The sequence below is a fragment of the Stegastes partitus genome, unplaced genomic scaffold (genome assembly GCF_000690725.1).
Source record: "Stegastes partitus isolate 25-593 unplaced genomic scaffold, Stegastes_partitus-1.0.2 Scaffold1087, whole genome shotgun sequence".
NCBI classification, from domain to species: Eukaryota; Metazoa; Chordata; class Actinopteri; family Pomacentridae; genus Stegastes; species Stegastes partitus.
The window spans coordinates 118,003-143,818 of NW_007578818.1; the positions used below are offsets into that span (position 1 = coordinate 118,003).

Genomic DNA, 25,816 nt, shown 5'->3' on the forward strand with positions numbered 1-25,816 from the left:
ATCCGCTTCTTTGTTTGCGTTTAGGTGACGCATGTAAACACCAGAAAGTCCAAACAAAGTTCTGTTTGTTCTATTTGCCACTTCATGTATACAGCTGTGACATCACCTATCAAAAGTGAATTCTCCTCATGATGGAGGACGGCAGAGGATTTAAAACAGTAACACAAGTCTGTTGGTTGCATTTCCAAATTCAAAAGACAAAAAAATGTGAAGCCGTCGTCTGATTGACTCGGTTATTCGTCACAGCGCTCGTGGCCCTGACAATGATGATGATGATGATGATGGGGGTGATGATGATGAAGAGGAGGACAGTGATGATGAAGCAAAAGTAGAGTGTGATAGGCTGGCCCTGACACGCCACATTTCTTCTACATGCATTATTGTAAATGGCGTTTCCCCCCCTACTACCCAAACAGAAATGGCTCCACGGTACATCAGTTGCTGTCTGCTTTTGTCCCACTGACACCACAGTGGTGACAGCACTGGGTCTACTCCTTTAAATGAGCCTTTGCGCATAGCCTTCGAATCACCACAACTGCATCAGTGCTGGCTGGGTTGCTTAGCAACTGGACAGCACAGAGATCCCTGAAGAAAACCTCCTCCTCTGTATAAAACACAAGCTCTGCGCGATTCTTCAATTGTGATGTGCGCGTTGTTGGCAATTTCCAGTCAGGATGTTTGTGTTCCAAAACGCAACAACAACAAAAAAAAAAAACAAAAACAAAAGAGCGAGTCCTGCTCCGTGATGAGCAATTAAATAAATAAACAAGGTGCGTGTGCGTGCTGTGTGTGCGCGCGCACGTGTGCGGCTGAACGCATGACAGTGTGTGTAGGCGCGTGTGCCTCTATGTGTGTGTGTGTTTAAAAAAAAAATGTGGCAAAGTGGAAGAAACGCATGAAAACGCGCCGGCACACACTCCCAGCATCCTAATGGGCTCCACAGCGAACAGACAGACAAGTGAGCGCGTGAACAGCCTGTCGCTAAGGAATTCACCTTAGGTGTCCCCCCCTCTCCCCCCCAGCAGGACAGCATTTTAATTTCAACTAGAGAAAGAAAAAAAAAAAGTCGGAAGGCTCAAAGGAGACGAGATTCCCTCATCATCATCACCATCATCATCATCATCATCATGCCTCTTTGGACACTGGTTCAGTGTTTCCAGGAGGAGAAGCGGACCGGACCACACTAACGCGCTCCCAACGCCATTTACCGTTGGGCAGCGGAGGCAAGTGGACTTTTCACATAGCTTTTGCATCTTTGACATGTAATCCGACGCTGTGATACATGCATTGGCGTATCAGGGGCCATCCATATTTCTCCGGCATCTAATTTTTTTATTTTTTTTTTCCACCAGAGGAGTGATATAGCCTGCTCTGACGTCTGCATCAGATATTACCCAGTGCTTTTTCAATGTGCATTTTCCCCTCAGTGACTTTGCGCTGATCTACATCATCATCAGCGGCAGCAGCAGCAACCTGGGGTGAAGAAGAAAAAAAAAAAAAAAAAAAAGCAACCAACAACAAAAAAAAAAAAAAACAAGAAAAAGCAGGGAATGAAGATTTCATTTTTCTTTTTTCTGAACCCACCGCTCCCCTCCAGCCGACCAGCGTTTCCAGCTCAAACAAATATCTTTGAACAACATCACGTTGTGGAATAGTCTGGGCGCCGGAGCCTCGCTGGAACCATGCCTCTTCTGCAGATTTGGACTGGGAAATTTCATCCACCAATTTGATCTTTACAGAGGCTGCTGCTCAGTCATTCATGCCAGTGTTTGTGTTTTTAGGGGGAAGAACACTTGTCATCACTTTTAGAAAGTCTTGTGTGTGCTGTTTTTTCTGTTGGGCTTTTTGTTGGCTTTTCTGAGCAGGATGTCTGATCTTCTGGTGCTGGTCGAGGGGCTCTGTGACCTGCACGGATTTCCATAGCTGGGGAACAAACAGCGGGGGCCAATTACGAGATTTAAAAAAAAAAAATAAAGAATTAAGAAGCCTGTTTTAATGAAGACATCGCATGCGTAGATGTAGGCTCGTTCACACGGCATTTTTAAAAGGCAATTATTTTTTTGATTGCCAGTTTTTTTTTTTGTTTTTGTTTTTTCTTTTTTGTTTTTTTACTTTGTGCATTTTCGGGGAGGACCACAGGACTGGTTGGATTATAGAAACTATATAAAAGGATTTGTGGAGATGTTGGGTCGTCAAGAAGATAAATTATGTGGAATTTTCTCTGCTCTGGCGGCTTTGTCCTTCGTATGCTTTGTTCAAAGGTAAGAAAAACGTCGCTTGGAGGAGGGAGGAGAGAAAAAAAAAAAGAGAGAAAGCTTTCACACCAGTAGACGTGATTACCGGTCAATAAAGGGCTGAGATGTGGCAAATCGCATTAACGGGGTACCCAGGCCTACTTATTAGGGGCATCGCTGCCCATATAGTCCCTATTAGACGCTGCTGTGGCGCGCGCGAGCGTAAAAACATGCGCGTGCACGTCATCCAGCCTATTGTGAAACGTAACCTACTCCCGATATCAAACCCCACATATACGTGTGTGTGTGTGTGTGTGTGTTGGAGTTTCACTGCGATCCTTCCCTCAGATCACATCCCTCTGTGGGCTCCAGTATGATTAGATGATCGGATCAATCAGCCAATCATCGATTGATCAGTGCCGTGGCGCGCAGCAACATGTATGAGTCTAAGATGCCACTCAGCCTCCAACCCTACTTATGTTTTTTTTTTTCAGTATTCTCATTCATATAATCATCCTAATTGGCCCATTTTATCCACAGAAGTGGGTGAAATCTGAAGCCAGCAGGTTCTGATCTTCTGAAGATTCTCATAAATAAACTCTGGTTCCGGCTGTTTGAGTGTTTACAACATAAATCACTGCACAGGCTCCTCATCACTTTATTGTTTTGATGCTGAAGCCACTGTTGTAGATCCCTGGTGGCCTTTCCTCGTCTGCAGCAACCTCCTGAGGTTTAAGTGCTCACTGAGAGCTGGGCTGCACTTTTTTTTTTTTTTGTTGCTTGATTCCATTCCCCCTGAATAAGTCATAAAACAGGCGTAATCCTGCATGTGTTCCAGGTGTCACTCATGCTCCCTCACAGCGATGCTCTCAGGTGTCAAACCCACAAGTCCTGGAAGCGGCCAGCTTGATGAACAGCTGCACTACCTATGAGCTAATTGAACAGTGCTTCCCAGGCTGAGCCCAGGGCCAGTTCTCCCACCAAGGGAGCAATTTTAACCCACTTCCTCCCCCTCGTCTCCCCTCTCCACGCTCGCTCCGCGCCTTCCCCTCTCCGCCTGTAACGAGGTACCTCAGCTGGAGAGCTGGTCTCAGCCAGGTGATGCAGGTCACGGCAGCGACGTTATAGGTGTCAGTCAGACTAGAACGGGCCATACGGTCCTCCTGGGGATTGTCTGTCTCCAGGCTCTGACCGATGAGGCCTCTGACAGCGTGATGGGAGGCTGTGTTATAACCCTGTGCTTATTTAAACACACAGGAGTCTGATGGAGAGCCAAAGAAGTCACTGTTTTGAAGGAGTGGCATCTGTGTCTCACCCCTCCTGTGATTAATATGCTGTAGATTACTTCTGTATATTTTGGTTTATTTCTACTTTTCCTTAAATGTTTGCACTATCTTTGCTGCTGTAACATCGCAAATTTCCCCACTGTGGTATTAAAACGGGGTTATCTGATCTGATCTTATCTTAAAAGGGGGAAACATGCATTTAAACCTCCCCCCATGACAACAACACAACAGGGCCTTCAGTATTAACGCAGTGAACCTGCAACACACACACAAAACAAAAAATGCATCTAATTCCTCACAGAGTGATTGTCAATTTGGACACAAAACAAAAAATGCATCTAATTCCTCACAGAGTGATTGTCAATTAAAAATTTATCCTAATTGTTCGGAGGTGACAGTCAAGAATGTAAAATTGAAACTGAGGCTCACTGAGAGTGACAATCTGATGAGTTAGTTTGGAGGAAGTGGGATGCATGCATGCACGGATTAATTTGTATGTTAGGTGTTGTTTAATGCACCCTAAATCCCTGCTTCCTGCTAAAGCCTCACCGTACTGACGTAAAGGCTTCCTCTTCAAAGGTGGCGTTCGTGTCATTAGTGCCGAGAACACAGAGTACGTGCGGTAATCATTTTTCAGTAGGTGTGCTGTGGAGAAACTCTCATCAGACGGTCCTTGTTTGTGTTGCTTACGAACGCCTCTTGTGGTTTTTTTGTGCCCTCAGCTCCTCCACTGGAAGCTCCGGAATGTCTGTGGCCAAGACCACCGTGGACAAGTTGCTGAAGGGATATGACATCCGTTTAAGGCCTGATTTTGGAGGTACGTGCTGTGATTGCATCTCGTCTCGGGGGCGGGGAGGGGGAGCTCGGGCGAAGGAGTATTTTTTTTTTTTTTTTTTTACGAGTCAGATGATACTTGCGAGTCATCCCTCTGAAATCTGTCGAAAGAGTTGGCCCCCGTGGCGAAATATAGGGGGAGAGCTTTGAAGTGACTGCTACCATGTCATTACTATGCATCTATTCACATATCGAAGATGGCTGCTGCTCCTCCAGAAGTAGGGCACACATGGAGAACGCTATGTTTAAACTAGCAAAGTCAATGTATTGATTTGTATTATTTTTTTAATACTTTTCTGATTAGACGTGTTTTATGGCTTCTTCGTGTTGCTCTGCCTCATACGTTTGCCCCATTAACTTTTATTAGAGCTTGTGAATCTGCTCATTAGGATGATGTCTGTTTGATAAATGCTGAAACAGACACACGGCACAGGGGGACGAGTCATTCATGAATGCGGTTGATTGTTTTACTATTTTCTCATATTTAGTTATTCAGCAGCAGTATATGATAAAGCAGCGATTAAATAGTTGTGTACTTGGATGGCCAGCTAGCTTATTGCCAATGATTTAGCTAATTACTTTAACAAATTTGGAAGGGAAAAAAATCAATTCTTGCAAATTAAGCATGGCACCTGTAGCTGCAGCGCGCAGGCTGAAGAGAATAAAGGATAATTGTGTTGACATTAGCATGTGGGGGCTCCGAGCTAATGACGTCATCCCTCAACGCTGACTGACAGGTACAGTGAAGACTCTAATTCAATGCAACTTACCAACTCCAGCTTTATTATTTCTGGTGTACACATCCAGAAACTTTATATTCAGATGGCTGCTTAATACATGCAAAAAACCACAAAGAGCAAAGCAGGCTCGGCGGGCATGCTAATGGAGTGGGATGTCAATTTAACAAGAGCAAATGACACAACAGAGTGTCTGTCATCAACAAATTTTGCAAGTGTTGCTTGACTGAAAATCAACAGTATCTGGAAACATATTAACATGCCCAAAAAAATCCATGCTCGCTAAGCTGTCCTCATGCTTCTCCACAAATACTCACAGTCTGCACTTCTGTCCTCTGGTTTCTACTGTTTGTTTCACACATCATATGTCCGTCTGCACATACATTGCATTTGGGATTTTTCTTTTCTTTTCTTTTCATCATCATCAGCCATGAATTGTGTGTATCTGTTTAGCAAAGTCAGCACTGAGAGGACTAACTTTCTACAATCTCGTTTAGCAGACGCTTTTATCCAAAGCATCTGAGAGCAGCTACAACACAAGCAAGGATCTGGTCAGGAGAAAACAACCTGGATAAGAACAAATTCAAGTGTGAAAGGGCGTTGATGCCACTTACGAAAAAGAAAGCTTCAGTAAATGTCAGACAGGAACATCACAGCCTACCTACAACTTATTTCAATATGCAAAGCGTGTAAAAAAAAGTTTTACTCCATGAAACTAAATCATGTAATGATGACACATGACAGTTTGCTCTTTGTAACGCTAAAACATTTCAGGAATATTAAACATGCTTCCAATTAATTTTACACGTGCATCTGTTTACATTTTGTTGCCTTCCTTCGGCTGGTAATTATTATATTTAGCAGATGCGACCCAAATTGTGCTTATTAAGTATATATTATTCACCCGTATCTTTTTTAAATACGCTGCAGGCAGCAGCTTGTCAGTCCTGCGACTACACCACACTTGATGAGAATGAGAGCAAGCAGTGAAAAACATATAGCAGGTGCGCCTCCTCATATAACCTTCCTCTGGTTGGGTGCTCTGCCAAAAGCAGATGCTCTGATGAAGGCTTATGTGCCAAGATGCGTTAGCCTGATGTTAGCCATTGTAAAAATATGTTATAGTTGAGGTTAAGTCTTCGTTCTGTGTTTTGGAGCGCTGCCATTCTCGAGCTGTTTTATAGATTCGGTGGAAGGAAGGAAATGAGAGCGAGCGGTGAAGAAATGTCATTTCACTTTGTTTCTGACTGTTGGAACAAGCTTGTAATGTTCAACAGCAGTTTGGGACGTTTCGCATTTAATTTTTCCATTTGCAGCCAATTTCGGTTGGGGAATCATCAGCCTGAGAGCCCCGGTCCCTTTTAAAAAAATATATTAAATATCACTCAAATGCAAACAAACAGTCAACGTTTCTGTAACGTATTCACACATTCCTCCGGCCCGTTCATGGAGCTCCATGGCTGTGTGGTTGGTTCGTGCAAATGCCAAGTCTTTGTGTTTTCTCTCTGGTGTTTCAATTAGTGCTTTCGTAACAGTTGACAGCAAATTTTAACAAATCTAAAATACTTCAAAGAGTGATTTCTCTGGTTTGAACTCGTCTTTATTGTCCTTCCTCACCGGTTCTACGAGTCAGAGCAGACAGAATGAAATGTGTCCACGACTCATTGTGGTTGATGTAGTCGGTAAAAGTCAAAGAATGCAAAAAGCCTGGAAATTCAACAGATACGTCTTGTTCACAATAAGTTACTAAAGGTACCGTACATTATTTATGAGCCCAAGATCGGGTGAAAGGTTCATATGTATTGTAAATTTCTGTATAAAGCTTTAATCTGCAACAGACAAAGAAAAGAGACTTCTCATTGTGAACTAATGTGTTTTCACCTTTTTGCACAACTGTGGCATTTTGAATCGACAACACAAATCAGACATCACATTTGATCACTTATAGCACTATAAATTCAAAGCAGAAACATCAAGAAATCAGCTCCGATTTTTCCTGATTTCTAGCTCTGAACTAAATGATTTGTGATACCTGTGCAGCTTTTGGTTTTCTGGAGATGCTTCTCGGCTGCTGTTGTCGTCTGGCGGGCTGTGAATGTGCAGCAGTGGCTAGAGCAAGTTTTAAAGAGTGAGTATCCCAAGCAGAGAGTAGCTGTGCTCTACCCTCAGGCCAGAGAGCTGTAGTCCATCATGTCTTGATATTTCCAACATCAGTCAGCTACTTCTGCCGTGACACAACTGCTGACGACCTTCAGCGCTCGAGATTCAACAAAGAGGGTTTTAATTTGGCACAATGCTCAGCACTGGCTGTGGCTCTGAGCAGCCTGGCCAACACCCATATCTGAAATAAAAAATAAAATAAAAACCTAGCCCAAAGGTGGATGGAAAAAAGGGTTGCATGAATGGCGAGGAAGAGATGGGTGGAGAGTGACGCCATACGGTTGTAGTCATGTGTGTTACCAGCAGTGTATCCCGATGAAAATCCCATTCCTCTGTACCGACTCTTCCCTCTTCTCCCCGTTGGTTCAAGAGAAAAGCTCTGAAATAGTCAAGAAACCCAAATGCAATCACTGCTATACCATTATTCAGGATTTTGGAAGGGAAATTGTAGGTTTTTTTAATTTAAATGTTGCGGAAAATCTGGTGGATTTGTGGGGTTTTTTGTGCCTAATGCATCAGTTACAAATGATTTCTTCTCTTTGGATTGTCCAACATCTTTACAAGCAGCCTGTGGTCATAGAGGTGAATCATGACCACATGTTTGGGTTACGTAGGCTTAAATTCAACAGTGTCATCAAAGGATTGCACCAATGTTAGTACAGCGATATGAAAGTAGTGCCACAACTTTGTCCAATATCTGAAGTTTAAAATGGTCATGAGGTTCTTGGGTTTCCCTTTGAAAACACATGTTGGTCTCTGTTTATGGCAAAAAACCCATTTACTGACAAAAATGAAACCAAGGCCACGTTTAAAAATGCGTGGTTGAACGTGTCAGCAGCCAATCGCGTGTCAGCAGCGTGTGTCACCGGCGCTCTGCCGCCTCGGTGTTGATGAGGTTTATCTTCTCCCATTTAATATTGAACCGTAATGAAATAAGGATGAACCCCATTTTAGTTCCACTTCCTCATTCACTTTCATGTTCCCGCTCGCTAATGCCTTTTGTATGCTAGCTCTGTTTACTTACTTTTAATGGCATTCTAACTCGGTTTAACTAAGCAGCAAATGCTTTTTTAACAGAAACGGATCCTGCGTGAAAGCAAAACCTACATGATTATCAAACAAAGTTCTTCTCTGGCAGTGCTCTGGTGCTTGTGCTGCGTCTTTCTGTGAGTATAGATTACATGTGGTACATTTAACTTAAATTTAGAAATGTTTAGGGATCCTAGAGAGTATAGCTTTTGGTTTAGCCTGTGGTTATGCCGGTCATGTCAGCTGGGTAGGCAAATAATTCAAGGGGATGTGCGAGGATGTCTTCGGATGAACAGGAAGATGGATCGCATAGCAACATGGCCCAATTTGAGAGAGTCAGGAGATTTGTGGAGAGACCTGAAGCTCAGACAGAGTAAAAGAAAATGGGACGCAGTATTCTTGCTGATGGGACTGCAGTGCTGAAGCCTGACTTGGTCGACCAGAGTTTTCAAAGTTTGCAGCCGTTCTAGGACGTGGCGAAGCTGCACCAGTTGTTGGAGCACTTTGGTGTTGTGTTTGATGACATGCTCCAAGACAGGATGGTCTGAAGGTTTAATGATGATGCCGTGCCTTCTGTCGAGTCCTCGTCTCTAACTTTCAAGGAAGTGCTCGAGATTATTCAGCAACCTGAAATATTCAGGGGGCAGCTTTGGTCAACTGAAATTGTTCTGCGTCATTACATTTGAGAGGATCTGGGGTGTCGTTATCATCCACTGCCCAGTCAGGCTGATGCACACATGCAGGCCTGGACTCAAACTTATGCTGGTTTCATTGGATGTTTCAGTCAATTGCAAATGCGTCGTTTTAAGCAAAGACTGAAGGAGGATCTGGGCACTCACAGTTGCATTAAAGTGAGGTTGCCGTCCCCAGAGACCATCCTCCAAGCTTTCACTAGTGTCAGACGTGACATAAGGCATCCTCTGATCCCTTCTGACATGTCTGACATGAAGAAAAAAAGCATAGGAAGAGATGGAACATTTGCGCTAAATCTGGTTCATTGGGCCGGTGCGTTTTGCCAAGTTGGTTGCACCCATCATGTCAGTGATCAGTGAGCCCAGGAGCTATTATAAGCACAAGGATTTGTTCAGATCCAACTTGCCAGTGCAGAAGGAGCAAACTGTGTGCCGCAGAAAACCAACAATCTGCAGGTTTTTCCAACAAATCAAAGAAGCGTCTCACCGATGAACGCTCTGCACTGGTGGAGTGAAAGAACTGATCGGTACAACATAAAGCGTCACATGTGGATGAGAACTGACTGTTGGCTTTCCATGGAACATGTTCGCCCGCCTTTAGCAGAGTGCTTGTGGCAGTCGGCCCCATTTTCCAGCAAACAATGGACACTGAAGGTATTCCTCTTGTACCTATGCACCTTTACAACATTTTAATTACCTCTGATACAAAAGCAAACACTTTGCAAACCTGGTTCAGGTGCTGAAATCTCCTGAAAATAGAGAAATCCGTCACACACCTACCCTGAGGGACAACACAATCATCACAGTCGGCTCGTAGAAAATCGTAGCCATCACAAAACCCACTAAGCCCAAGACCCTGTTTGAGTTTTGCACATTTTAAAGTATGATGGCACATTTTATGTACCTTTTCTACAGCTGGCTCTGCTGTACTACCTGCTTCACACAGATGTGGAATATAAATCAGTGCACCTGAAGAACTGATCCGTTGGGTTATTACTGAACGATGCAGACTGCCTAATAACAACCACCTGATGCCACCACCTGTCACTGCAGTGCTTCACGGGACAGAAATTGGTCGGTGACTCTTTAAACAGACTTTTAAGACACAGACTGTAAAATATTAGACAAGTTTGAGAGACATTGCATCCTGTACATGGCCTCAGGTCGGGTAGAGCACTGGACTCTCACATCCAGCTGCACCGGTGCAACAGTACAGTGAGTAAGGACATTGCAAATAGACTGGGCTGCTTTCTACACACACTTGCTGTTATGCTTGTGCCATTTAGAATGAGTTTCTTCGTTGGAAACTATCATGTAGGCTTGCACAGCAGTTTACAGAGTGGCTAGAAGGAGACGCTTTGTTGCCTTACATTGGCACCAACATTGTCTCCGACCCTGCACGTAATCACAAATGAGGGAGGAAGTCCGCTACCTGGATACCTGATCAGAAAAGCCTTGCCTCTCTTGTCGCCCAGTATACCAAGAAAGTACAAATCCTGTTCCCAGTATTCAGCAAATCAAAGAATAGCCCCTCCAAACTGTTTACCCGCCTGGAGGCCAAACTGTCTCTGGCGTTTTGCGAGTCCGTTCGTTAGGGAGATGTTCGTCTTCTGTCCCTGGAATATGTTGACGCTCACTCAGAGTGAATTGCAGGTGCCGTCACAGCAAGTTTTATAGTCCGCAGCCTGCTTGATACCACAGCGGCGGATGATAAGAAAACATTCAACTCTGACCTTTATAATAAGTTCATGCAACAGAGTGCCATATGTCATGTTGGCACAACTCCAATTCACCTTGCCCCTGAAGGTTCAGCAGGATAAGCGGTTCAGGCGGCGGAGGGAGGGGCTATGAAGAAGATGACTGGGGGAAGGACGCATTTCTCATGTTCTCTGCACCATCTCATGCTGCAGGTGGCCATGAGCTCAGAACTGTTGATGCATGGATGCAAAAAAAGTCTTCTTTGCTTGTCTGAGCTTCTGGTGGCGGCACAGGTCCTACAACCGATGGTGCTACCTGGAGACCAGAGACCAACCAGCAGATCTGACCAAGGCTGGACAATTCTGGGGGAAATTATTAAACTTTTCTGACAGAAGTTTGATTTGTGATGATGTACAGTCAAGCTTCGGTTCAAAATTCTCTGTGTAATAGATTTAGAACGTGGTGGAGCATCGCCACAAGAGAAAACAGAAATGAAACCACTGATGCAACACAGATATAAATTGCTAAATGAAGTTGTTTTAAATCGTGATTTCAGTTTCATAGTTCAGACACCAGAGCGAGCATAACCTCCTCACGGTGATGAACAGAACAGCGGTGTCGTTCCCATTTGGGTTGTAATGAGTGTATCACCTGTACGCAGCCATGTCGCTCTTCTACCTGCATGTAGGTTGCCAAGAACTTGTGTAGAACAGAGGCTTCTTGTAGTTCTTGTAGGCGCTTTCATCGCTGTCACTTTCCTTCATTTTCCTGTTCTTCACGGAGCAAAAAAACCCAAGAATTATCAGAGGTGCAACAATTTACCGCGCAGTTGATACGCGCATTAGTCTGGCCTTCAGCGGTGTGTACTGTATGTCGACACAACGTACACGAACAAAACAGGTGAATAATCACAATCAGTCACAGCAACGCACGCGTTAGGAAACAATTTCGTATCTCCCCGCAGAAGACGTCGGTTCGTCCTCTCTGCCTCCTTCCCTCCGTCTCACATCTCACCTTTTTCATATTGCCTCTTTTCATTTACGCAGCCCGGCATGCGTGTGCACACATGAAGGCCTTCGAGGGTGCTTCAAGACCTCGCATGTCTCCGCATCAAATGATCGTCGCTCTGTCAAGTCGTCGGCCACTTCAATTAAATCTCGACTACAAATGCGGCCTATCCCGGATAACGCCGTGGTGTCTGCGAAACCCGCTTTGGAATGTAGTTTCTCGGACACGTGGCCTCGACGTGCCGTACGGCGAAGAGGTTTTCATAAAAGTGATGACCCATAAAATGTATCTGAATAAATTTATTAAGTAGAGTAATGAAATACATGACCTAGCTAAATCAGTTTCATAAGAGGCCTGTTTAATTATTAATCAGTCTCTCAGTACATTTACAAATATTGGTGTTACCTTGTAGTGACCAGATGATTAGAATATTTACTACTATAGCATCAAACTATATAAACAACAATATTATTTCCTAATATTCCCTATATTATGCCTCATATTTCAAATTTTCTGTGCATGACCATCGAGTGCATGAAACAAATACTTGTTGTGTCACTCGTTCAGAATGTGTGTCGATGGCCTTGTTATTAGGATTTTAAAAAAGTAGATCGCAGTCGAGGAGTAGCAGCTCTGCAGTCTATGTGGGGTGTGGTCACATGCGTGTCCTCATCTTCATGTGATCTCGTAAGAATCTGTGCACCTCCGCTGGCAGGTTCACGGACTGTGTAGGGTAAGTAGGGTTCGTACCGTCGATCAGGAAGAAGGGCAGGGCGACGTGACACCGCTTCTATCGATTGGTACGCGTTAGCTGGAATCACGACCAGAATTTGTCGAGATTCTCGGAATCCGCCGAATCGCTGTCAGCATGAGCAAGAAAAAATGTAAAAACAAACAAACGTTCAGCCAGTTGGAAGCGATGGAAGGAACCAGCTCAGATCTCACCTCATTCACACATTCGTCCTTCTGGAGGACATATTTCATATCAAGCTGTCATCAACACGGGAATGGGTTTTATGATCTCAGCTTCCACCATTAACAAAGCATGAAGGGTGACATATCACAAATGCTGTGAACATGCCATTCTTCCTGCCGAGTGCTAACAGGGCGCAGGACATGTCCGGACTGCAAAAGAGCCCAATGTGTTAAAAATGTTCTTCATCTAATAATGCAGATGTGTAATGTGCTGTAATGGGCTAATTTTTATTTATAGTCGTGACTCGATAATCTGACCCTTAACAATCCTAAACCTTGCTATCAGACAGGTTTTTAAGAAAACAGAACCCATAAAAACATCCTTAACATAGCGACAGCCTTGGATTCTGACTCCAACATGACATTTAATGTCACCAATCAGGATGACGGCGTATTATCTGACTGAACAATCCCACAGATTGGCTACGTTCACACTGCAGGACTTATTTTTATTTAGATTTTTTTGGAGTTTGTTCACATTTCCAATTAAACGTGACTTGTATGTGATCTGCTGTGTGAACTTCATACGACCCAAAAGTGTCCCGCATGTGCAGAAGAGGACACGATGAACGTTCCACCAGATGGTAACGTTGAAGTGTATCTGCCATTCCCCCGCCGCCGCCATCGATGGTGGAAACAGAACTGTGACCGCTAACTAAACTGGCATGTGCACATTCCAGCCACTTCCACCCGATTGGAGCGCTCCGACGGGGTGGAAGTGGCCGGAACGTGCACAAGCGCACCGGTCAGTTAGACGTGAAATCCAGCGATGCGTAGTGTTCTAACAATACACTAGTTATTATAACAACTATCAACAATAAATATTAACAACTAATGAGCCTTCCAGCATCAAGCCCTCCTCGTATCCGACATAGAAGAAGGTTTTACATTTAGCGTCGGATTATCGAGTCATGACTGTATTTATTTGTTCATTTATTTCAAGTAGACTGTAAATGGCTGGTCCAACCCGTGGCCCAGTGTGTGTGTTCAAATACAAGCGCTGATCACGATGAGCATTGAGTGAAGTTGAAAGCCCACCCACTAAATATAGTCGGCAAATGTCCGGGGGCTACTCTGAGGCAAGCACTTTTCAAATGGTGACTTTGGGATGAGCTTGTAATCATGGAGACGGTGTATTTTTAAACGAGCAGCCCAGCGTAGACGATGCTTCAGCACATCAGGAAACGCACAATAGTGGTCAATGCACCAAAACAAATGCAATACATAATCTTAAGAGTTAGAGTTTTACTTAATATTGATTTCAAGTCCAAAAGAAAGAAAAGAAATTAACCGTCCGCCGTTAAACGGGAGGTGCAATCGGTGTAAAGTACATACCACTGTGTTTAATGTGATTGCATAAAGCTGCAAGTTGCTCTACATGCAAGTTTAAATGGGAAATCACTCAGCAAAGAGCTGGAATCTCTTTAATTGATTAAAGGACACATTTATCTTCCTCTTTATTTACATGCAGGGGAAAAAAAACAACTGGTCTGGTAGGGTTTTAATAAAACATTAGGTGTACCTGTGTGGGGATAAATCAGCTTTAACTCATCAATTGTATGGAAAAAGTCAACATATTATAAAGAAAATTAAATTAACCAGGAGGCTACACATCAGCCAACGTTGTACAGTTTGTTGGTTCTGGCCTGATGTCTTGTTGTCCACGTAGGGAGTCTCTAAAACCAGATGCAGTTGTCTTAAACGCACCACGCTGCAAAAACATGTAATGAAATATTGGATCAGAACACCAGCAGTTCATGTGTGTTCTAGTTTTATTTAAATACATGCTGCTCTGAAAGTTGTGTGTGCACGAGTAGTTTATGGGTCTGTTTCATACCATTCAGCTCCTTTGCAGCGCTTGTTGATTATGTCAGCATTTACATTGTCTTTCCGCCCTTCCTATACCGAACATGGAAAATAATTTAGATTATCAGCACAAATAGCGTCCTGCGATGCTTCCCTAAGCTACTCTCCTTCCATATTTTGTCCTTGTCTGGTGTAATAAACAGCGATACTAGCTCGGTGTGTCTCCGGCGCTATTTTGTCACTCGTGCAGCAGAGAGAAAATGAATTTCGCCGAGCATACTGTAGACGCGCATAAAGAGGATGACAAAGAAACTGGAGAGCCTGTAAACGTCTAACAGAAGGTGCTGCGCCGGGATAATTTATGAAGCGTCGTCCCGTGGTGTAAATAGCCCGGCAGATTTTTAGAAATCCGCGAGACTGATGAAAATTGCGAGTGTTGATCTTTTCTGATTGTGATTGTTTTTTTTGGGTAAATGTGGAGATGGGAAAGCTTTTCTGTAAAAAGTTCACTTGTTTGGGAGAAAGGACAGACAAGAGCGTGCCCCGTCCAAGGACTGTAATGCCACAGCAACATATTGTCCACTGAGAATAAAACAGAAAGCATTGGAGAGGTGACTGTGAGGCTCTCTGTGGGATTCTCTGGGGTCGTGGGGCATTTTCAGTTTCATCGGGGTTATCAGCACTGTTGAGAAACCAAAAGGTCCTATGCATTGTCAATTCAGCATCTCCTTATTTTAGGTCAAAACATTATGAATTTGTTTGCTATATTAAATTAATTGAACTTTATCTAATCCAATCAGTGCTTTAAATTTGTTGTATTGAGCTCTCTGGGCCTTATGTCAACGTATTGATGCGACGCCATCACTAACATACATTACCATATTGCAGAGTATTCTTTAAATTTACATTCCAGAGTGAATGAAGCGGTGATTGATTTGACCTCTACGTAGATACAAATAAATATAGTGTCTGTGTTAACACCTGGAGCATGTTTTCTTTAAGAATGGATGAACAAGAAAAACCCCAAAACTTCATGGATTCACTTTATTGGTCTCACATTCACATGACGTGGCACGAAATAAGTACTCAGGTCCCGGTTTTTAAAGAAAAAGCTTATTCGATACAATAAACAATAAAAATAGGAACAATATTTAGTGCAAAATTAGTACCAATGGCTGCCGCTGAAGTATCTAAATAAGGCTTAGTACCAGGAGCTGGAGAAGCCGCTGCACCACCGCACGCCGCCATCTTGAGTACCTATAAAGGTAAAGTGTAAAACACGATGATATCCTGAAGACCTGACAAGAAAAGCATCTCCCCAAACATCCAGCACCTTCTGTTGTTGCCACGAGAGAGCAAATACACACTAATGACCCGACCTGTTGAGCCTTCAACATCCCTTTGGGGCCAGACAAGATGTTGGCCGCTGATCCTTTGGGTCCTGTGGGCTGCAGGGTGGGGCCTCCATGTATCTGGCTGGTTCCAGCACATCAGGGGAGTTTTGGGTCAACACCTTGGGCTCTTTCGTTACGTTTGTTGAGTCATTCCTGAGCCGTATTTGTGGGGCATTGTCCTGCTAAAAGAGTCGACTGCACCAGAGAATACCGCTGCTATAAAGGCTTGGTCTGCAACATCCACGTGAACACCAGGACCCGTGGTTTCCCCGCAGAACGTCGTAACAAGATGATCGATGTAAAACACTTCACCTGTCAGTGGTTCCAATATTGTGACAGATTTCTGCACAAGAAGAAACAACCGAGACCGCATGTGAAACAAATCATCCTGTAGAATGTGGATATCTCCATTTGCCCCCATACAGATGGAGTCGTCTTAGTGCAAGAGCAGCATCTTAAGGCACTCAGCGTTCAGCAGTTACTGCCTTAACGTTGTCCACCAAAGGTTCCCAAAGCAGCACTTATTTATCGTTACTAAAGAGATGCAAAGTCTAAAACGCAGAAGGGATATTTTAGCAAGAAAATCTGAACATATGAATCGACAAAAGGAAAAAGTCACACTTTCTTTTTCACTGACGATATAACAAGTCAACAAACTACCATCTGAAAATTTTTCATGAAGCTTTGCAAATGTGTCCAGAGTGCATGAAACTGTGAAGATAGAGTGTCTGTTAGTGCACAACAACTCAGAGACCCAAAGTACTTTAGAGGCTCATAATGGAATAAGAAAGAATTTCAAACCATGAGGTCAGATGTGCAAAATATGCATCTATAAACCTGCTGTCAATAGCAGGATGTCACCGTTGTTGGGTTTGGATTCTGTACTCCGTTATGCACACATCGTACGTGTCCACTAAGCACAGTTTGCTCAAAGTGATGTTGTTGTTTCTCCACGACAGTACAGCTGTCTTTAAAAGCTCTGTTATTGCTGGGCTGGTTATTTATCACAATGTAGTGCAAAGGAATCTGACATGAGCCTTTAATGGTTCCAAAGAGGACCAGCTCACAGAGTTTAACGATCCCGACCATTAAAAGGCATCAATAGGTGCCAGGACCACGGGGATGTGAGAACCAGACTCTGGCTGTACGGCAGCTCGTGGCTACTGCACCTGATCTCCGGGTATAGGCGGCGTTCACTCAGCCGGCCTGATGCAGCCCGTGGCCATGTCATCAAAGTACGGTCACCTGTCCCCGTCTGCCATATGCAGCCTGGCTCTTACTGATCTCATTTCCCATTGACCCAAACGAGTCCCAGCTGCAACTTGATCTCGTTTGTAATGGAAAAGCAGTAAATGTAGCCATGAAACTGCAGATCAGTTGCAGCGAGACTGGTGAGTAGAATAGACACTTAATTGACCGAATATGAAAGGGAGAGCCGGGACATGTAAGCAACAGCGGGAACTGCGTCGCTTTGTGTTCGGTTTGAAACGTACTACGCGTGCTGTAATTGATCTGAGGCTATCCTTTGTGTCCTGTGAGATAACACACTAAACCTCCGCTCACATATGTGCGCGGGCTATTTACGGAAACGACTTCCCGCACGATTATTTTTGCCCTCTGTGAACGCGGCCGCTGATTGATGCGTGCAGGACATCAGTAGCAACCTGCATTTCGGCAGCTGCAGCTATTAAATGATATATGGGAGCAGTTCTATCAAGGCCGGCGGACACTTTTGCAATACTGAGAACAATCTCTTAGTCTGTGCGCTGCCACATGTCAAACGCTGGGCTGTTTTGCATACGGGCTGATAGCAGAGGCCATCGTAATTCAGTCTCAGAGTAATGCCTATTCAGCGCAAAACAGGAGTGTGTTGTCAGAATCCCTGGATGGATGTTGGAGCATGTACAAGTGATATCTATCCTGATGAAGAGAGAATGCCCAGTGATTTATTACGGAGGAAACACGGGAGAAATGCTCGAGCTGGGCGCTTTTTTTTTTCCCCCTTTTCCCTTCACTTAGATTTTCTATTTGAATTAAATGAGGTGTGTATGTAGGCAGGCGGAGGGGGGGCAAGGGTGCTGAGAGATAGCATGCAGGAGAAGGGACATACTTCATCTTCCCATTCAAAGTGTTGTTTTCAGCAACTTTGAAATGAAGGAGAAAAATGCTGATAGAATTGCACCAGAATGTATCGCAGCGGACTGCAAAGTACAAAAACCCTGGGTCAGGCGTTGGTGAGGCATCCTGCATGCAGGGCATTTTTCCCCCTCTCTGTTTTTTTTTTTTTTTTTTTGTGATTCTCCTCTTAAGGTCCCCAGTGACTCACTTTTTGAACCTGCGGTGATTGATGGTAGGTGTGCCCTTGACAAGGCCAGGATGGGCCGGCCAAGGGCAAGATGCAGCTATCCAATTGTTTCACATAGATAAACAAGGAGGGGGGAGAAAAAAAATGTCATTTACAGCATCTGGAGATGGATGCTGTCAGCCTCACTACCAGGAAGCACGCTTAAAAGCCCATCTCATTATTGAACTCCCAACAGCCAGCCCGTGTAAAACGGGTTTCCTCATAAAATGATGCCATGCAGGGCTGCAGGAAAAAAAAAAACACAAAATAGGAGAGTGTAGATGTTGTGTGAGACCAACATTAAAAATATCAGGCTTTATGTTGGGCTTGTGATGTGATAATTGGTGTTTGTTGTTTTCCTATATTTGGCCTTGTCTGCTGTAACGTCTTATTCAAGGATTTTATATTGGGATGGAAATAAGTTGCGTTCCCATGTGTGTGTGAGAGGTCAGCATGCACGAGACCGCTTTGCAAAATAGGACAAGATGGGCTGTATTTCATTTGTTTGTTGTTAAAATAAAAGAGGAAAATGGTCTTTAGTTGAGACCAGTCTCCTACAAATTACATCCATTTAAAGACGTTGAAAACTGTCGTCCGTTGATGTCATATAAGGTAGTTCCAACTAAACCTTTCTACTACATGATGCACTAAATTCACTGAGTGCTTCTTCATTTGCACCTGTGACATGTTACGCTACTTTTTGCTGCCACTCCCATAAATGCAATGACAGAAATGATGATGGGCACGCAAATCTAAAATCACTGCTCAGTTCATGATAAGAGTGACAAAAGGGGGTGATTTCAGACACGGCTTAAGTCGACTGTTCCGTTCTAAATCAGTGCACAATGTGTATTGAACTGCGGATAACCATAGCAACAGCACTTGTGCTTCATGCTGTGTAGACCATGACATAATCATGATAATATACTCTCAGGTGTTCTCAGACAATCACCTCAACGCCATTTTGTGCATCGTCGCTGACTTCTGCAGCCGCGTACGACGCCGACTGTCAGTAGAGAAGGTGGAGTCATGTTGGTGTCCAGGTGGTGAAGGCTGCCACACCGTAGCCGTGTCTTAGTGCTCAGCTCTACAGCGGCTAGATGGAGCTTTACTGCTACAGGTAACACACACTTTAAAGGTGTTAGGCATTGCTGACTGGTGCATCTAGCGTTAGGAATGCACACTATATGATCTGTAGGCTTTTTTCTATCCTGCAACAACCACGTCGACTTCTGTTACTATACAAATAAACTGCTTTTCTCCATGAATAGTGACGCTATGAGGAAGTCGGGAACACTTCCTGTTCGAAAGAGCCACAAACTACATGTAAAACCTCACATGGACACACACATGGACCGCATAGTTTTTGTTGTCGTACTACTTTTCTAGTCTGTGAGTATCCACCTGGAGAACTCCATTTCATACATGCACAGCAGGTTGTAGCTACATGGTCCACGCAGACTGATGATGATGAAATTCACGACGTGCTTGTGGAAAACATGAACTAGCCTTCATGCTATTCTCTTTTCCGTACATGCCAGTTGGTCGGCATCTGTGTATTCCACACAAGCATGCAAACTGCCGCCCTCGCAGCATGATGGTTGCGTAGACAAGATTTGGTGCTGCAGGCGGACGTGCAGACTCTTGTGGGGCTCGGAGAGATGACGAAATTTATGCCACATGGACCTCAGCAGGCTCTCGCATACTCTCTGATACGGAAAGTGTAACACCGCCCTTAAGCCTTGATTATGCTCCTTTGCAGATGTGACAGCTGCACCAGCAGGAGCCTGCAATAGGTCGTATCTGCATGTTCTACATGCACACTCTTGCATTTGGAACACAGATGTTGCGTGGACTGCTCGCATCGGTACAAATATTTTACTGCATGTGGATTTATTGCAGAGGAATCTATGAGGACTCTTGCAGACTTGGGGAGGTGGCAAAATTTACATCACCTGGACTTTAGTGGACCTTCATGTACTCAAGGATGTAGAACAGGGGTGCCCAATCCTGGTCCTCGAGAGCTCCTATCCAGCATGTTCTAGATGTTTCCCTCTTCCAACACACCTGATTCAAATGATCAGCTCATCATCAAGCTCTGCAGAAGCCTGTGAACGATCAACATCTAGAACATGCTGGATAGGGGCTCTCGAGGACCAGGATTGGGCACCCCTGAGGTAGAAAGTATAACACTGGCCGTAGATGCTAGAGGCCTACGTCCACCCACGAGACTTAGGTCCAATGTGGGACCATTATTCTTAAATTTGACTCATTGTTTGGTTAATTTAAGGCACCAAATGATGTGGTTCGGTTTAGGAGAATATCATCGTTTGGACTTTACAACCGTTTTGGCACTTCTGTGTCATTTTCTGTGGAAGCAACATGATGATCAATTTACTGTGTGGTTGGTCGGTTAGAAGAAGTGAAAGTAAAGTAATAAAATTAATGGCCAAGCTGTGTTGATTACAAACGCGTTTGCGATACATCGAAAAGAGCGTTTACTTCCAAATGTGATTAAAAGTGCGGCGTAAGAACCAGCTGAAAATATCGAGCTTGGTCATCAGAAGAAGTGAGGAACTTGCGTACACGGCGGTTTGTTGGCGTTGCCGTTAAGTGCAGGCTTTCAAAAAATGATCCATTATTCAAGATTTTTCTTCCGAGTCCATTGTGGCTCCGGCGTTGCGGATACACTTCAGCCGCACTTATTAAGTCGTCAATCAAAGATGCAAACATGGGAAAATGACTTGGACGTGTGTTGCTGTGTCGCATGTTTTACAGAGGAATGGCTGCATATGTTGGACAATTAAATTAAAACTTTGTTGGATTCATTTTAAACAACAAAAGCCTGATTGCCACTTAAAGCAAAGGAACCCGTTTGTCCATTTTCCTGTGAGGCTGCAGATCAGATGTAGACATACAGCTGACTGATGACATAAACTTCCATTTCTCTCCATCTCCTGTCACTCTGCCGTTTAATTCCAATTTTTCTGTTTGGTCTACATGAGTTTATTTAGTTTTCCTCCTTTACATTGACGCGGTTTGTTCTTGATATATATCCTTCGTCATTTAGAGTCTGCTATCCAGCTCTGTTGACTTTTGTTTGTCACCGTTTTTTTTTTCTCCTCTCAGTTTTGTTTGAGGTGAGATGTTTTTTCTAAGTTTCTTTATTTATCTCACCTGCACAATGTGACTTTTCTCTGTTCTTGTTTGGTGTCGCGTCATTTCATGTGCAAATAGACGAACTCTGAACCGTAGATGGCGGCGCAGGAGTGAAGCTTTCACACATTATACCTCGATCTGCACTGATCAGTTCATATTAGTGATCATTTCCTTGTGATGGGAATAGATGCAACAACATTTGCCGCCTTTAAGATATGCTTCAAGTAAAAACAAAACCCAGAAATGCATTTTTTAAGATATCTTTAGCTTCCACAACTTCCTTAAGTTTTATACCAGCTTGAACGAAACGGCAAAAAGAAAAAAAAATCTATTTGTCAAATGACTTATTCACTGGAGCGCACACCGGAGTTGGTGCAAGGGTCACAAATTAATATATTAATAAAGAACTAATTCATGAATCCTATTCTCTTGAGACATATTAGCCATGATCGGTGAGGAGGATCTACACATAATTACCGCAGGTTAATGTAATTACGCAGACAGCTTCGGCAGGACTTAGCGGTACACGGCACGCGACCGGAGCAACTGGGATTTACTGCACATGCCGGGTTACTCAGGAGATTAGCTCGGAGACGTGGCATCAGTTAAACGAGACAGAGACAGATGTCCTTCTGGACGGGCGAAAAAAATAAAATAATAGAGTGTTTAACAGCACACATATCGTTCATACCTCTCCATCTTTTCTCAGTCGGAGATTAGAAGCGAACTCCAACGTGCGACTTGCTGAATAAATGAGGCCCCGTAAGTAAATAAATAATTAGTCGGAGCATGGAGAACTATTAAATGAATTATACACTTTTTAAGCCAATAGTTTGCTAATGGCTTCAGGAAAAAAATCCTGCAGTGGACACAGTTTGTCCTCAGATACCCGCACATGGCTGCTTTTAATCACGGGGAACCAAATTAACCTTCATGAGTCTGTATTCCCCCCTTTTTTTTTTTCAAACTTTATTTAAAACAGACTCATGACTTCCACCTCCCCTTGTGTGCTGTAGTTTGTGCATCTTTTGACAATTTTAAACATCATTTTCAGGTGTTTTAAATGAATATGCTTTTTAAAAAATTTACTTTAATGCTTAAATATTTCCCCCCAAAAATGGACAAGCCAATCCCAGATTCCAACATTTAAACAGTGTTTAGTTTCACATGTAAACCAAATTAAGCGGAAACCCTCTAATACGCTCTTCATCCCTTTCGAGTGCTTTAATAATGTTCCTCGTGGGATCGTAATGTATGAGTCGGAAGTTCCGCCGGTGATACGTGCACCGTTTCATAATTCACTGACAAAAATCTGTGTATGCAAGTCGGAGGCGTCGTTCGTTTCCGAAGCTTTTTAGCGCCGAATCGAAGCAGCGGTTTCATACATCAGGTCCGAGGTTTGTGACAGGATAGGACGATAAGATGAGGCCACCTTTACTTATCCTCTGTCTCGCTGACTTTCTGTGATGTACTGCCTCTGCTCTCCTGTTTTACCTCATCATTTTCTTTTGTCTTCTCCTCCTCTGTCCTTTTTTTTTTTTTTTCCAGTCCTCGTGCCGGCGCCGCTTTAATGATTTTTGCCTTTATTCGCCGCGCTATCGCCGATCTTACGCCGCCGTTTCTTCTCCCTCCGCCGTTGCCTTAACAGAGTTCTGCGTACAGTCCGAGCCGTTCATTAGCGTCAGTCCCGGCAATTTTACAGATTATTATTATCTGTAAGTGGAGAATGCTGGTATTTGATCGGGACGCTGAGTGAGATTTGAATTTTTTAAGGGGCGAAAAAACAATAATGAGGATAAGATAATACACAGGAAGTAGCGGGGTGAAGAGGATGTTGGGTCACTGTTAGAAATAAATGTAGGAGCAGGAATGGATGGAAACCGGCTAAAAGACAAATAAGAAAGGATTCAAACTAACTGTTTTTGTTTTCTGAAAACAGGCAATTTCATTAATTATGCAACGTTGAAAGAAAAAGAAAAAAAAAAAACAAGAAATGGAAAGTGCCCAGATTAAATGACTGAAGTTGGAAATATTTGACACGATTGATTAGGCCCCGAGCAAAACATTAAGCAGGACTGCACAATGAATTGTTTCTCGTCGGACTGTTAAGCAATAAAATCACACCGGGGACGTTTATGCTGAAATATCCAGAACACTGTTTCCCCACATTAACTTTTTTTTTTTTCTTTTCACGGCAGACTTTAATCTTTAAACAGTGAGAGCTTTGTTCTGTTTATTCCTCGACCGAGAAGCGAGAAACATCAAAATGTATTTCCTTCTTTTTTAATTAGGTTTTGATGAACGCCAAACAATTTATTACCCCCGTCGTGGGGCTTCCCAGCTCAGCCTGGTCACCTCCGTCTTTGCACAATCTGACACGTTTAAGTGAAGACGCACCTCAACTTCCCTGTTTTCAGTCTCGACAACAAACGCACCAGATTGTTCGAGTTAAAAGCACAGATTCTCGGGTTGATTCGTACGCGGCGTCCATTCCGTTGCTGCATGCAGAGACTGCAAAAAAGTGGAAATAATCTTCTAGAGAGCTTTTTTACGCCGTGCTTACCTATATGTTTGACATGCTTTATTGCTCCGTGTTGGAGGGGACGCGTCCACGCACAGATGGGCGACGACGTAAAGGACAAAACGTCGTAAAGCGACTCGGTGTTGGGTCAACGTGTACCATCAGTACTGATTGGAACTCTACTGGAGTTTTCCTCCAAGAGATATTTGTTGTTCTGATGACGACTGTGCAACACTTGAATCTCATACAGGTGTTAGTTTGGTTCAGATCTGCTGACTGTCAGTTACAGCATCCAGATTTCCATCGAACCATTCAGCGACTATTACCTATGGATGAAGGCGCTGTCATCCTGGAAGAGACATAAAACAACTTTGTATTGATTTGAACTTCCCTCTGAAAAGACAAATATGCCAGCAAAATGCCCCCCATGGAGCCACTGGTTCCCCTCACTGGATGGCTCAAGGGTTCTGGTTTATCCTCAATCTGGTTTATCACCGCTTTGTGTGTCCATATAGGAAAAATACACAAACAGCGCTGCAAACAGGAGAAAAGAAGCTTACTTTGAAGTGGTTACCAGGGGCTATTGCATCAAAAGACAACTGTACATTTGTCTGAAGACGTGTTGTATATATGTTAGTAAGAGAACCGTTTTTGAATGTTTACCGAGGCAGCGTGCCGGCCTTTGTTTAAATCTGCCAGTCTGTCCAAATCTGGGATATCTTTCTGTGTTTGCATCTTCACTCAGCGCTGTTTTTTTTCACAAACGTGCGCTCCAGTTTCCTCCCACAGTCCTGAGACATGCAGATTAGGTCGAGTGGAAACTCTACATCGCCCGTGGGTGTGGATGTGTTTGTCAGTCTCTGTGTGTTGGCCCAGTGATAGACTGGTGACCTGTCCAGGGTTTACCCTCACGCCCACCACCGCACTGCCGGAATACAGACTCCCAACGCCTCGCAGCCTTGGAGCTTGTATAGAAAATGGAAGAATATTTATTGAATTATAAAGTGTGCTGGCGGAGAGCTGTTAGCAGGAGTCTGATCTTACAATAAACCACGCTCATAACCGCCCATGTATGGCAGTAAACATGGAGCTTATGCACCTCACCTGCCGCTGTGTTTGGACTGAAAGTGCAGTTAAAGGTGGTATTAGAGATGAAGTCGGTCCAAGATGGTTCAGTCATGAAGTCTTCTTGTGAGCTTGTGGTGATGTTTTGGGTGAATACATTCGGTCCTTACAGGAGCTCCCTTTGGTTACTGAAATAACTTTATTCATAAACACGGCGTCTACATTCACAACCTTGTGGATTAATGTAATGCATGAAACCTGTGTAACCTCCTCCCTCTCATTTCCCCTGATGTTCAAAAGAGAATCCAGGTTTTTATCATGTTACCGCGTCCATATGCTGCTTTTATTAAACATATTACTAACAATGCAGTCAGTGCCACGGCTGAGCATTTCCACCTTGAAACCTCTGACGACAGACTCAAAAACACAGATTCAGACTTCTTTGGTTTCACATGTAAGAAAGCGAAGGATTCGATCCTGTCAGCCAGCAGGGTGGAGCTTTCTGTGTCACTAGTCTTCTTCTGAATCGATTTCTGGTTTGAACAAGTGTTTGAGCTGGAGGTGAGCTGGTGTGCTCGAACCGCCGTGACTCGGTAGGAGTGAGTGGAGAGAGAAGTGGAGAGTAGAAGCAACAGCATGGAGGTACATGGAGGCCATTTACAGGCAGGAAAGGATTATTTCAGTGGATAAGTTTGATGGTTCGATGTTATTCGTGTGTGTTTGTGATGATCATCTGATCTGATCGAATCGTTTTGTTTGGTTTTAGCATGTATTTGACATCCATCCATCCATCATCTCTACATCTTAATCCTCACTAGGGTCATGGGGGCTGGAGTCTATTCCAGCTGACTCAGGGTGAAGGCAGGTTCACCTG

The 25,816-nt window shown here is 43.8% G+C and overlaps 1 protein-coding gene across 9 annotated transcripts in view; it reads left to right on the top strand.

Moving 5' to 3' along the window:
- Positions 1-2,181: 2,181 nt before the first annotated feature.
- gabrb4 (gamma-aminobutyric acid type A receptor subunit beta4) overlaps positions 2,182-25,816 on the top strand; it is a 67,105-nt gene continuing 43,470 nt past the window's right edge. For 7 of the 9 annotated variants that reach the window (XM_008295921.1, XM_008295924.1, XM_008295927.1 and 4 more), the window contains exon 1: positions 4,265-4,337. In XM_008295921.1, the coding sequence (XP_008294143.1) occupies positions 4,265-4,337 (73 nt within the window). Of the gene's footprint in view, positions 2,262-4,242; positions 4,338-25,816 lie in introns of those variants that run through there. The other 2 variants (XM_008295922.1, XM_008295925.1) reach the window with 1 other exon arrangement.